Source organism: Osmia lignaria, chromosome 11 (genome assembly GCF_051020975.1).
Source record: "Osmia lignaria lignaria isolate PbOS001 chromosome 11, iyOsmLign1, whole genome shotgun sequence".
NCBI classification, from domain to species: domain Eukaryota; kingdom Metazoa; phylum Arthropoda; class Insecta; order Hymenoptera; family Megachilidae; genus Osmia; species Osmia lignaria.
The window spans coordinates 8,519,816-8,532,361 of NC_135042.1; the positions used below are offsets into that span (position 1 = coordinate 8,519,816).

At 46.0% G+C, this 12,546-nt stretch overlaps 1 protein-coding gene across 2 annotated transcripts in view; it reads left to right on the forward strand.

Moving 5' to 3' along the window:
• Positions 1-9,011, forward strand: part of Dip-B (Dipeptidase B) — a 42,187-nt gene extending 33,176 nt beyond the window's left edge. For both annotated transcript variants that reach the window (XM_034323878.2, XM_034323877.2), the window contains exons 3-8: positions 991-1,099; positions 5,181-5,328; positions 6,681-7,033; positions 7,460-7,738; positions 7,809-8,048; positions 8,476-9,011. In XM_034323878.2, the coding sequence (XP_034179769.1) occupies positions 991-1,099; positions 5,181-5,328; positions 6,681-7,033; positions 7,460-7,738; positions 7,809-8,048; positions 8,476-8,955 (1,609 nt within the window). In that variant the 3' untranslated portion in view covers positions 8,956-9,011. The remainder of the gene's footprint in view (positions 1-990; positions 1,100-5,180; positions 5,329-6,680; positions 7,034-7,459; positions 7,739-7,808; positions 8,049-8,475) is intronic.
• The last annotated feature ends 3,535 nt before the right edge of the window (positions 9,012-12,546 follow it).

The following is a 12,546-nucleotide window of genomic DNA, read 5'->3' on the forward strand; positions in this document are numbered from 1 at the left end:
GTTACTACACCGAATATTTTGTTGAAACGTACAAGTTTTTTAACCCGTCACGTTTTTGTACAATTTTTTTATGACGTAAAAAGTCGACAAAATATTTGACGTGCATCGTTTTTCATTTTCAATCAACTATACGTCGCAGCGATGAAAACAGTTTTCGAAATTGAGATCGAACAAATATATTTGACGATATGCCTGAAGAGTGTAAATAATAAATAGCGAGTACAAATTAACAAATGTAAATAATAAATTACAAAATGAATGGTTCTGGTAGATCGAAGCTCGTCTAATCCTTGCTCACATGACGGCGATAGGAAACAGATGTACGACAGTGAAGAGTTGCGGCAAAATAGGAAAGAGATAGTATTCATTGACGGATAGGGTTAATCGCGTTATCATCCCGCAAGATTCCGACGCACCCCTCGTTTCGTATGATCGATGGCCTCCGTGTGAAGAGATAAATTCAGCCGTTGAATATTTATAAGAAGCTCCACGGAATAGTTAACCCCGAATCGTGGAAGGGTTGATTGTGCACTGCCGGCTGAATGATTCATAAAAGCTATCGACTTTTCCCGGCGATCGACCGTATCTATTTATGAATCGTCAGATGAGCAAGCTTCATTTCGCCACCATATTTTTGCTAATAAATTTGCAATGAACTGCGCGAGTAAATATTCATGATCGAGTATCGCGTTCACTGTTTTATGCATCACCGCTCGCGCTTTGTATATAACTCAGAACAAAACGAATACACGCAACCGATTGACCATTTGTTTGTTCGAAGATAGCTTTAATCCAGCTTCAATCTTATCGCTTGAAAGTTCGTTCGATTAATCAAGAGATTTTGAAATCGCGAGCATTCTGACGCACAGCTGATCTCATTAGTAATCAAGAGAGGGGGGAAGTTGCATACCACTCAATTCTGCTGTTTGATTTTCCTTCGAATTCTCTATCATTCTCGTTTAACATCCCATTACTTTGTTCTGTTAACAGAGCACTGAAAGCTGGAGTTAGGTGTCCGTTGCTAGCTCTCCTGCCGGATATCCGCTTCGAGAACGTGGAGCTCGTCACGCTTTTGGGAGCCCTCGAAGGACTGTACGTGGTGAGTAGTTATAAAATATTGAATTTCAAAATAAAATAACGAAAAGCTGGAAGATAATTTTCGTTGCTCGATCGAACGATCCTGGAAGAAAGTGGAGCAACCGAAGATTAGTAACGTCAACGTCGCTGATAAACGCGCGTCGCTCAATTGTAGGCAACACGGCTGGTTAAAGCGTTTCCCCGATAGTCGGTCGAAATGTGGTCGCTGTCGCGCCATTTAAACCAATCAAACAGAGACAACATACGGGTGTGCCTGGCTAACGGGTAGAATAGAAACCCGGTGGTTGTGTTCGAAAGGAATTCATCCTCGTATTTCGGGTTTGGTCAGATTTCATCGGTCGGTTCAAACTGACCTAAATTTCCTTCCCCTCTCTCCCGCGAGCTCTTATTAGCTTAAATTGAGTCTAGCCGAAGGGATACGAAGCGACGCGACGCCGGCATCTTAATCCATAACTAATGACGTTGGCATGCATCGAGTCAGCCGGGGTTACACGACACGGTAATACTTCGCAAACTCTTGGTCAAACTGTTCCGTTAGTCTCTGGGTAAACGATTGACCCTGGTCCGAACGCTCCAGATTCTCCTCGTTATCCTTTCGACCAGCGTCGCCGTTAATCGCCTCGTCCCGAAAGCTGAAAAGTTTTCCCTTCCGTCGATTTATTTAACGGCTGAATTACCGTTTGTCGAGAATCAATTGCCCCCTTGGGAGTGTTTCTTTCGAGCATGGTAATTAGCACTGGGACTTGGTCATTTTCTTTGGAACTGTTCGAAATACTGGAAGACATTTTGCTTGATCGACCGACGTGGAATTGACATGAACTACATTATAACAATGGCGTCTCTAATTAATCCTGTCTCTGCCTGACGTTATCGATAATTTAACAAGCAGGATAGCGCTCAGATATGATTGGCCAGTGTCGAACGTCCAATTCCGATATACAATACTCTCAGCTTTCGATCATAGTTCGAACTGTTAGGAGTCGGATGGTACAAGTAACTTGTTCGAACGTTGCTGCAAAGACGTCGATGAACAATGGGTGCTCGCGATCCGTTCGTAAGACACACTTATCCATCAGCCACAGCTTGCCTCGCCACTGGCGTTGACAGGTGTTGTTTAATAGCTCTGTTGACCGCGCGTTTCGCTGCTGATACCTGTCACCCACCGGTGTTTACTCAAAATGTCGTCGAACCGTAACGCCTAGGGATTTTATTCGCCCTAATAACCGAATGGAACGCTCGTTCCTGTTACTCGACGATGATATTCGGAAAAGAGAGTACTAAATTTGTTGATAAAAAAAATATTGTATTTGGTATATATATACAGGGTGTTAATCCTCCGACGAAAACAGATTCCTGGTTGATCATCGATTGATTAACAATTAAGTAACCAGATTAGTGTTTCGCGTGTGCCTCTGGGTTCAAGGAATGTTGGTCGGGATTTTCGTCTGTTATCTTGGACGCGGAACTCCGCGTGCTTGGTGCTTGCAACTTTAAGCCTGCGATACACGAAGGATCAGCTAAGGAAGAGGAGCACGTGCCTTTTCAACGGGAAGAACGGCGCCAGGAGGAGGTAGTTTGGGGTGCGAAGGGGTTGCGAGGGGTTCCGTCTTACCAAGAGTAACGGATGCCTGGCGTACCTAAATCCTGGCGGCCGGCGGTGCGACCTAATTAGCGAAATACTCGAGAGCACCCTCTCACCCTCTTCCATCTTCGTGTGCGTGTACGTGTGTGTACGTGTATGGCTGGGTGTGTTGAACCATCGACGAGAAGCTCGTTCGTTCTTTCGTCGAGGCTTGCTTGCTCGGTCGTTTAGCCTCGCGAATACGGGGCATCGTTTTCCAAATACCGGAGGACGCCCTCGGAATTCCGATGCCGCGTAATCGGAACGCCCGTAGTAAGCGTCGCCTCTTCCATCCCCTATAGAACTTCCGTTATCTTCAGCAGTGTTTCTTACCCCTTTCTCTCTTTTCGCTACCTTCCTTCGTCTTTTCTTTTCAACGACAACGTCGACCAGCTTCCCTCGTGATCATACCGCGCGCCGTTTCTGCTTCCTTTTATTTTTAATTTCGGCACCGGTGCTTCTTGATCTTTCTTCTCGCGACGAGATTGAAAGAACCAAGGAGATTCGTAGGTTTCAACGATTTCGATCGGAATTCCCGGAAGTCTTCCCGTAGGAAGTTAATTTTCAGGGAGGATTTGGAATTTCTGTGTTATTGCAGATGGAAATCGTTTTCGTGAAATCCCAAAGAAACTTCGGCGCCCACGAAATTCCTCTCTCACTCTCTTTCCCGGGCTATCCTCGGACGCTTTCGCTCGGCGAAATTGCTCGAAAATTCGCCAGAGGGCTAATGGAATACCCATTGCCGAGGGAAAAAAGGTTCTCCTGCAAATGACTTTCGCGAAGATTACCGCGTTGCCTGTTTCATCCCTTTTTTTCCCCCTCGCCTTCCTTCCTTCCTTCCTTCCTTCCTGTCGATCAGATTGTTGGAACTGCCGCTCGAACGGTTGTTGTACAGCAGAATATCATCTCGTTTCATCGTTCTTTAAACTCTCCGGTGCTTTATTATCGAAAGGCGGTATAATTTTGTTAGCTAGAAACATGGTTTAATAGCTCGGTAAATGGGACATTGTACATACACCATTCGTAACGATGAATCGCCCGAAATTCTTCGACGGCAGTCGTCAAATTAGCAGAACGCTAAACTGTTCACAAAACGTTGCCCGCGATTCCTGGCTTTCGTGCGATACCAATGATCGCTCTATACATGGCTCCGAACTATTCACCTACTTCGAAATAATAGCTATCGGCGAGCATAGCAGATATATCTATACCAGCCTCCTCTGATACAAGCAGCGAATACATTAACGCGAAACTATGCCCGGCGTTCGGATAACGAAGACGAGCGAGGCCGAGAAACGAGCCATCTTTCGTGCTGAAAGTTATCTTTCCCGATCCGCGAAGAATGAACCTTTATTTTATTATATAGAACGATACCGAATATTTAATTTCCTTTAACGCGTTCCGAACCGAGGCTCGTCGACATTAACCGAGTAAATGAAACGTGTAAAAATAAATATCGGTATTCGATCTTTGTTGACGATGAAGCTGCGTAAACGAAAAACCAGGGGAAGAGGAAAAGAAACGAGGAGCTGTGGGATACTCTCGATGGGTCGAGAGGGTGAAATATTAAGGCGGATTAGTAGGAGGACTTTCGAACGAGACACACGTCCAGCACGGAAGTCCAAGCCGTCGCTTATGAACCAGCGATCCACTAAGAGGATTATCCGCTTTAATATTTTCTGTCTGGAGGAACAAAGCCGCTAAGAAGCTGCGTTAGGAAGCCGACTCGACCGCTTACAGAAACTCGACGAAAACTTGGTGAAATATTCTAGTAGGAGGGTGAAATCTTCGTCGGGCCTGTCCTGTCCTCTCGTTTATTAGCTAATTAGGGGCTTTTGAGCGCACCTAGAGCCTTTAAGTCACGAAAGGTGACTCTGCTTAAGAGTCTGTTTAATATTGGCTCGTTTAAAAAAGAGGTAGCTCGAAAATATTTCCTCGACCGAAATTATTCTCCTCCAGTTACGATTATCCTTCTCTTTCCTTGTAAAACTGACTCGTGCACGGTGCTGTTCGATCCGTTACACTGCTTTATTTAATACATATTTAGTATTTAAACAAGCTCGCTTTCGGGAAATGTTAATGAAACATTGATGCGGATTATTTATTATTCATTACCGTATTTAATGAACATTGATTATCGAATTGATACTTCCTGTTATTTAATTGGCAAACTTGTAGCTTGTGTATTTTCAGAGAGCTGTTGTTGAAATTCTTTTTCCATTTTTAGATGAAAAGATATGGAGAGCTTATTTCGGTTCGTATCGATTTTAAAGCCAAGGCGAGCTTCTGTTCAAGCATTTCTTTATCTTTTGATTAATAATTAGACTAATAATAGTCTCATAATAGAATTTATTTAATCGACCAGGTAAATACAACATAATACCATGGTTGTTAAAATATTACACTACACTTCTTAAACTCTTAAAGTTTCATCTTCAATTTATTTCCTGGTTTTGCACAGCCGTTGGAGGTGCGAGAAACATGCCCGGACCGGTGTTACAAGGCGTGTCAACTGGCTGTCTGGAGTCCGATTTGCAGTAAGAAGCTTCAGGGTATCGTGAAGTTGGCCTCGGCTCTCGAGAGCGGAAGATACGTCGCGAGGGACATCGGTAAGTCGGCCGAGATTTCTATTGCTTTATCGAGCAGACTCGCCGAAGAATGGTCCCAACTTCCGTTTCGCCGAGGAACGGAACAAGGGGGTGGAAAAATCGCTCGCGGCGAACGACTCGACTGGTCGAGCGTGAACTTGGACGCTTCGCGTCTCTCTGATTTTTGGTAAAATTGTCTTACGAACAACCTCTGACGCGATTCTCCAAAATATCCATCCGTGCTTTTTCTTAAACGTAATCGCATTTATTCGTTCCGTTAAAATAAACGAAACTTCAAAGGGTTTCAACGAACGTGACGGAGAATTCGTGCGGGTTTCTCGAATAATTTTTGGTTTATATAATTTTGCTCGAATTCTTTGTACTCTGAACGTCGACTCAGCAATTCGACGCGTTCCTTCGCCACTGGTGGAATGTAAATTTCAGTCCGTTCTACTTGCACGTTTCACCAAGAATCTCGAGCGTTTAATTAAGCGGGAAAAAGTTGTGCGTACAGGTTTTTCGCGACGACCAGTCGAGACGCGTTTCCTTATATCACCATTTTTCAAATACGAGGTCGTGGAATGTTAAGCTTTTTATGATTTTGATTTGAAACTAACGAAGTAAGAAGATAAACCATCTCCATAGAATCGTTTGTTCTTTAAACGAGATGAAATAATCATCAACTGAAGAGTATTAAATGGAACTGGTGGTAATTCTTCTTTATCGCGAACGTTTTTCTCCGCTCCTATTAACGTGAAATGCAGTTAAAGAGTTTAAAGTGTTGAGAGATTAAACTGTTCGACTGAAATTATTATGTATGCCCGCGAAGAACGTTGAAAGAGGAAGGGGCGGAGAGGGGGTTGAAAAAATAAAAGTATTTTGCGGTCAGACACATCCTTCTCGCGAAATAAAACGGGATTACGTTCCCTTGTAATTTCTACCCAAGGCAGCCGCGCATAAAATTACGCGCGATCTTACGTCGAGCGTGCTTCTCCTTTTTAATACGATGTTAAAAGTCTTCTCGTGCGGGAAAATTAAAAAAGATATCGCGCAGCGGCGAGAATCCGCTCGCGTCTAAAAGTCACTGAAACACCGACCGCTATAGATTTAAATTTAAACCGAAAGCCTGCTTGCAGGGGCTCGTTAGACCTCGTCTCGCCACGTCGTATTACCGTTTTTTCTTATTTCAACCAACGGAAGCGGGAAACCTACGATCGCAGGGACACACGGACGTCCGGCGAAACGAAAATACGTGGCACATTGGAAAAGTTTCGAAGCGTGAGCAAGAAGCAGGATATTTATTTTATTTTTCTTTTAAATATAAGGAGGGTGGTTTTGGTTAATAACAAATTTAATATTGCAATCACTCGCAGGTGGTGCGGATCCGGAAAGAATGGCGCCACCAAGGATGGAGGAGTACCTCGCCGAGCTATTTTGCGGCTCGAACGTGACGATGCAAGTAGTGTCCGACCAGGACACTCTACTCCAGGAGTATCCTCTGTTCGCGTGCGTGAATCGCGCAGCCTCGATGATACCCCGCCACGCGGGCAGGATAATTTTCCTGACCTACGAGCCACCTAATCCTGCCTGCGTCTTGGAGACGGTGATGCTTGTGGGAAAGGGTGTCACTTACGACACCGGCGGCGTCGACCTCAAGATCGAGGGCACTATGTGCGGTATGTCGAGGGACAAATGTGGGGCGGCGGCGTGTGCTGGATTCATGCAGGTGCTTCAATATAATAGCAGTTGTTCACGGTCGATCAGCCGCTTCGATACATATTGTTTGAACGGGATGAAACGTTCGACGACACCGCGATTTTTCATGAACCGTCGCATCTATCGTCGATACGCATCACTGATACGGGTAGTTTCGTACTTGACGCGGCACCGTGACGAGATTCGTGGATTTAATGTCGAGCGTTTCATTTCGCAACGATTAACTCGCCGATTAAATCGATGAGATTACGCGCGACGGGCTTCCTCTGTACGTCTAATAACATGGCAATCCATGATCGAGCTCTCGTCGGTGGATTTAATGCAACTCGTGACTCACGAAGTTTCGTTCGACGATATAATAATCTCTAATCGATCAGCGTCGATTCGTTGCACGTTGTTCTTCGATAATAAATCATCTCGCGGTTCTGGTTCCCAGGTTGTGAACCTATTGCAACCGCCGACTGTGAAAGCGGTGGCGGCTTTGTGCGTGGTGAGGAACAGCATCGGGGAGAATTCTTACGTCTCCGACGAGGTGATCACCGCGAAAGCCGGGGTTAGAGTACGTGTCGGGAATACGGACGCGGAAGGTAGAATGGCGATGGCCGATGCCCTATGTCACATCCGAGAAATGGCCCTGTGCTCGGTTAATCCGCACATTTTCACCATCGCCACGCTGACCAACCATGCGATACTCACCGTTGGACGTGGATACTCGGTTGGTCTTCCGTATCGAGCTTCGAAACGATTCGTGCAATTTATTCCACACGGTTTCGTGCTGTTTCCAGATCGTCATGGACAACGCTGTCTCGCGTTTAGTCAGCAACGCGGAGAAGCTTCAAGCGTCCGGCGAGACGATGGGCGATCCTTTCGAGATCTCGAGGATACGCAGGGAGGACTTTCATTTCCACGAAGGTCGGACCGAAGGTGACGACATACTTCAATCGGTGAACAAGTCGACGAAGAAAACGGAAAGGGGACACCAGGGTCCGTCCGCGTTCTTGATCATGGCTTCCGGCTTAGACAAGGTACACAGATTATTCTAAACGATGTGTTTTAATCGTCTTCTCTCCCAAAATCAAATCTCCTTGTTGATCCTTAGGGATTCCTGTAAGCATCCCTTCGATTTATCGTCCAATAAAGCGAGCTTCGCTGAGTACGCTCGCCCTCCTGAGTATACTCTGATAGGATACATGAAAATTATTTACAGCTTGGCCTTCTATTTTCCAGTTATGTTTAACGCGGTGCAAAGCGCTCTCCTCTCGGCAGGAAAGCAGGATGAATTTTTTATGGGCGATCAGCTTAACATAAGTACCGCGAGGAGCCATTAATGGCAGATTAAAAAGCTTTTCCATTGCAATGACGTTTAAAGCCTCATTTAGCCGGCCTCCCTCCTCTCCTTTTCTATCCGCAACGTTCGGCCTCACTTTCTCATCCCCCTCGTATCGATTGCAGCACGGTGCCTGTAGCTGTGCTCCCTTAAAATACACGCACATCGATATAAACGGACATCTACCCAGACCTCACCAGCTACCCTACAGTGGCAACCCTGTCCTGGCTTTGTCCTACTGCTACCTCATTCAAGGCAAATGTCTCACCGTTCGAAACGACCTACCGTTCGAGATGCAATACGTCTGCGAAGTGGACTGCAAGCCGGTGTGCATTCAACCCTGTCAACCCTGTCCGTGTCCACCGATGGCGGAGGCAAAGATATCCTGCGTTTCTGGAAATTGTTCCTGCTGTGCTCAGTGTCCACAACAATGTGATCCTTGTTGTCCTATGCCCTGTCCACCTGCACCATGTCCACCTGTACCTTGTCAGCCATGTCCTCCTTGTCCTCCATGTCCTCCATGTCCACCATGTCCACCATGTGGAGAACCTGTAAACGTTGTCGAACCCATTTGTAGGCCGAACGTACAGAAAGGGATATGCTGAAGATACGTTGTTTATTAATAATTTTCAAGGGTTTGGAAATAAATTTTTTATACGTATTTTTTCAATGATTTCTACTTTAAGGTAGGAGTATGGTACATTTAGGTAGAGAGATTTCTTAGCAACATCTGGTAAGAAAGCGACCTGCCAATGGTCGCTAGCTTATCAACAGTAGTCACTACAGATTCAACTAGACTGGACATACCTTTTTTCTCAAGGGGTCGTGAATTTGTGCCTTGAGAACGAACGCCATCTGCTTTATCCTAGTATATAAATCAGAAATACTTACAGATTGCTTCGATATCAAAAACTATACCCCATGATGGTATACTAATTCGCGTTTTTAGGTCTTATATTTTGCTAGTCGTTCTTATATTTCACTTGTCGGTATTACCTACCGTTGATATAATTGACGCCGATAAAGTACGCAACAACTTTCGAATGATTTGTTTACCAAAGTGCATGAAGTGAATACAAGTTTGTCAAACAATTACAATATTAATTGTTCAGTTTTGTGCTGCTTTTGACTGATTTAAAAAAAAAATAGATTCAAAGGGAGTGAAAATTAGATCTTTTTAGATGTCAGTTTGAGGCGCGGCACCGACGAGATATCTCTCGATATCTGTCTGTGCTCTCTGCATGCAGATCTAATCTCATCTGGGGGTGTCTGGGACCCCCTAAATCATGCCCCCACGAAAACAAAGGCATGTCCAGTCTTCTACATCTGTAGTCACTGCTATATTCTTACCTTCAAATGGTAATCATAGCTTGGCAGAAGGTAACTTTATCTTACTGTCTGTAGGTGCGGGAGAAATTTATTTTACTTGCAGTCAATGTCAGCAAATCAATGAGTTTAACAACTGTCAGTAACAATCTTTTATTTCATAGAACCAGGATATGTGGCTATACAATTACTCGTTCCCATCGAGTACAAAGTAAAATTCCCAGTAAGAAGTAACTTTTTAACCGTAGATCGAGGCGAAGAAGCAGAAAATGTTGTCCGGTCGCATCAGTTTCGATTCGAATCGCCGTTCGATTCTCACGAGCGGACAAAACACGCGGCCTCTTGAAAAATCCGAGATCACGCGCATTCCTTTTGGAGCTCGGAAACGTCGCGACATATGCCAATAAGCGTTCCCCCGGGTCAGCGGTGTCTTATCTGCGGAATGCAATCTAAGCGAACGGCGACGTGGGACAGGAATCATCGAACTTTCCAGACTGTCGATTACCGCGTAACAGAGCGCGGCGTACACGCGTTTACCAGCTCGTCGAAACGCGAGACACTCGCGCGATAACGCGTGTCCGTCGTGGTATTGTTAAGGTGAGCCTCTCCTATCGGGAAGTCGATCGACCGATCTTGATAAAACGAACAAGGACTACAACGCCTGGAGTGGACGGGCCGGATTGTAATATCGTCCGGTTGATTGCTAAATTAACGCTTCGCTGCCGATAGGGTTATCCGTCCTGTGCTACCCGATTTACTATGGGAAACCAGGTGATAAAGCTCGTACGCCATATCGTGTTTGTTTCTAAGAATGTTTCTTATATTTCTGCAACGTTTATGCTGTGCTACAATTACACTAACGTCAAGGATTTTATATCAGGAGGTGATAAACTCGCGTGACTTCTAACGAGGATAGCACGGAATATTTATTAAAAACCGGACTGACAATAATAGAAACTTAATTTTATGTATTTACAATAATTTTCGACTTTTGTCCAGTTAGATTCGCAGTCGGCATCTGCGCGCCAATGCAACGATGGCAATGCAACGCACGAACCTGAAACGAGCAGGAGAATAACGTGGAAGGGAAACTTAATTACGGCCACGTCCTTTCTTAATTAAGAGAAAATGTTTGGCGTATCTTGCCGAGATTACCGTGTACGAGTCAAGCTTCCGTTTGCGCTACCTGCTCGTCAGCTCTCTCACGATCGAAAGCCCGATCCAAAACTAATTCTTCCATTCTTTCCACGCGAACGAGCGTGTCCGCCTCGTCCCCGTGTCTCCGTTCCTTTTCACCGCCTCCATCTATCAACGTTGACGGCACGCGTTCTTTCCTTCGATCTTCAACGAATCGATCGATTATCACGATCATCGTGTATCGATCTGCCCGACTGAACCAGCCTCCTTTCTATTCCATTTTCCACCGGTCGTCGCGGGAAAGTTCGAGAGCCGAGAAATGGGAACAATGCTAATGTCCTCGAACGTATCGTCGGAGAATGGATGTTCGCCAGGGTCCATAGGCTTTCAAATTACGGCACTGTTTTTGTTTTTTTTTTTTTCCATTCAACAAAACTAACCAGTTAATCATTCATTCTCACGGTTTAGAAGTACGACGTTTCTAGAGGCAAGACGGAAGTCGAAAACTCAGCCCGCGGTTGAAGGATGGATGATCCGCGGGTAGCATACAGCCTCCGGCCGGTAAACATGGTGGCATTTATCGGCGCGCAGAGCCCAGTCGTCCGGTACCGCGCCGGTTGACATTGTTTGAAGAGGTTGAAGGCAGACGAAGAAGAGTCGTCGGTCGCGGAGGCTGGAAATGGCGAGAAAGGTTGGCGAGGATGGAAGGAAGCATTCTGGGGATCGGCGAGGAGGCGAGGGAGGCAGCTGGGAGGGCGAAGGAAGCGGGACAGAGACGATCGTCGAAACAGGAGAAATAAGAAGAAGGAGAAACAGTGTTTAGGTGAGGTAAAAGAGGGGTAGGGGGTGGTAGATGGCAGTGTGGCGGGTTCGACGGCCGGCTGGTGGCCCAGTGACCGGGACCGGTTCCCTCCGCGGTTCCTCCTTCCGCCTTCCTTGCAAACGCACAACTGCATCATCTCGACTCACCTTCCAGCTCTCTTCGTCTCTCTGCCGCTCACCAACCAACCGCTTTTCTGCAACCTTCCTTCAGTCTCTTCCTCTGCATGCTCCTTCGCGCTCGTTCTCTTCGCTCGAACGCTGTCTCTATCATCGATGCTCTTCGTCTCCTTGATCGCTGCTCGTTTCTTCCTCACCTTCTTCTTCTTCTTCTTCTTCTTCTGGGTTGCTGCTAGGGTTGAATCGATACCGCCAAAGTATCGATACTTTTACTCATTACTTATATGGATACTTGGTACCGGAAGAAAAGGACCGGTATCTACTCTATTCTTCTCAGTTAAGACACCCTAACTTTGCCTGAAAGGTGAAAAACATATGAAACTCCAAATATTTTCACTGAAAGGACAGACTAATGCGAAGTCTGCCGAAGTCGCTATCAAACGTTAATGAATTCTTGTAGGGGGTCTGAAACCAGTATCGGTGTTTTATCAGCAGTTCTCGTTGCTGTTATCAACGTCAACGTCCTCTACGCGCGAAACTGCCCACCGTCTTCTCTCTTCATCATCGAATTTTTTCCTCCGGCTCTCTATGGCCCGGTGCCTTTTCCCGCGTCTCCTCTTCAACCCCTCGGGATCCTTGCTATCGCTACCGGTAGGCAGCGAACGAAGTCGTTTCGCTTGACCATCTTCGTGTCCCTGTTTCCTTCGGTCCGCGTCGTTCTCACCTTTGCTCGAGCAGGCAGCACGCTCCACGCAGACTGCGCTGCTCCTCCTCTGATCGTGGTGCCGCGCGGA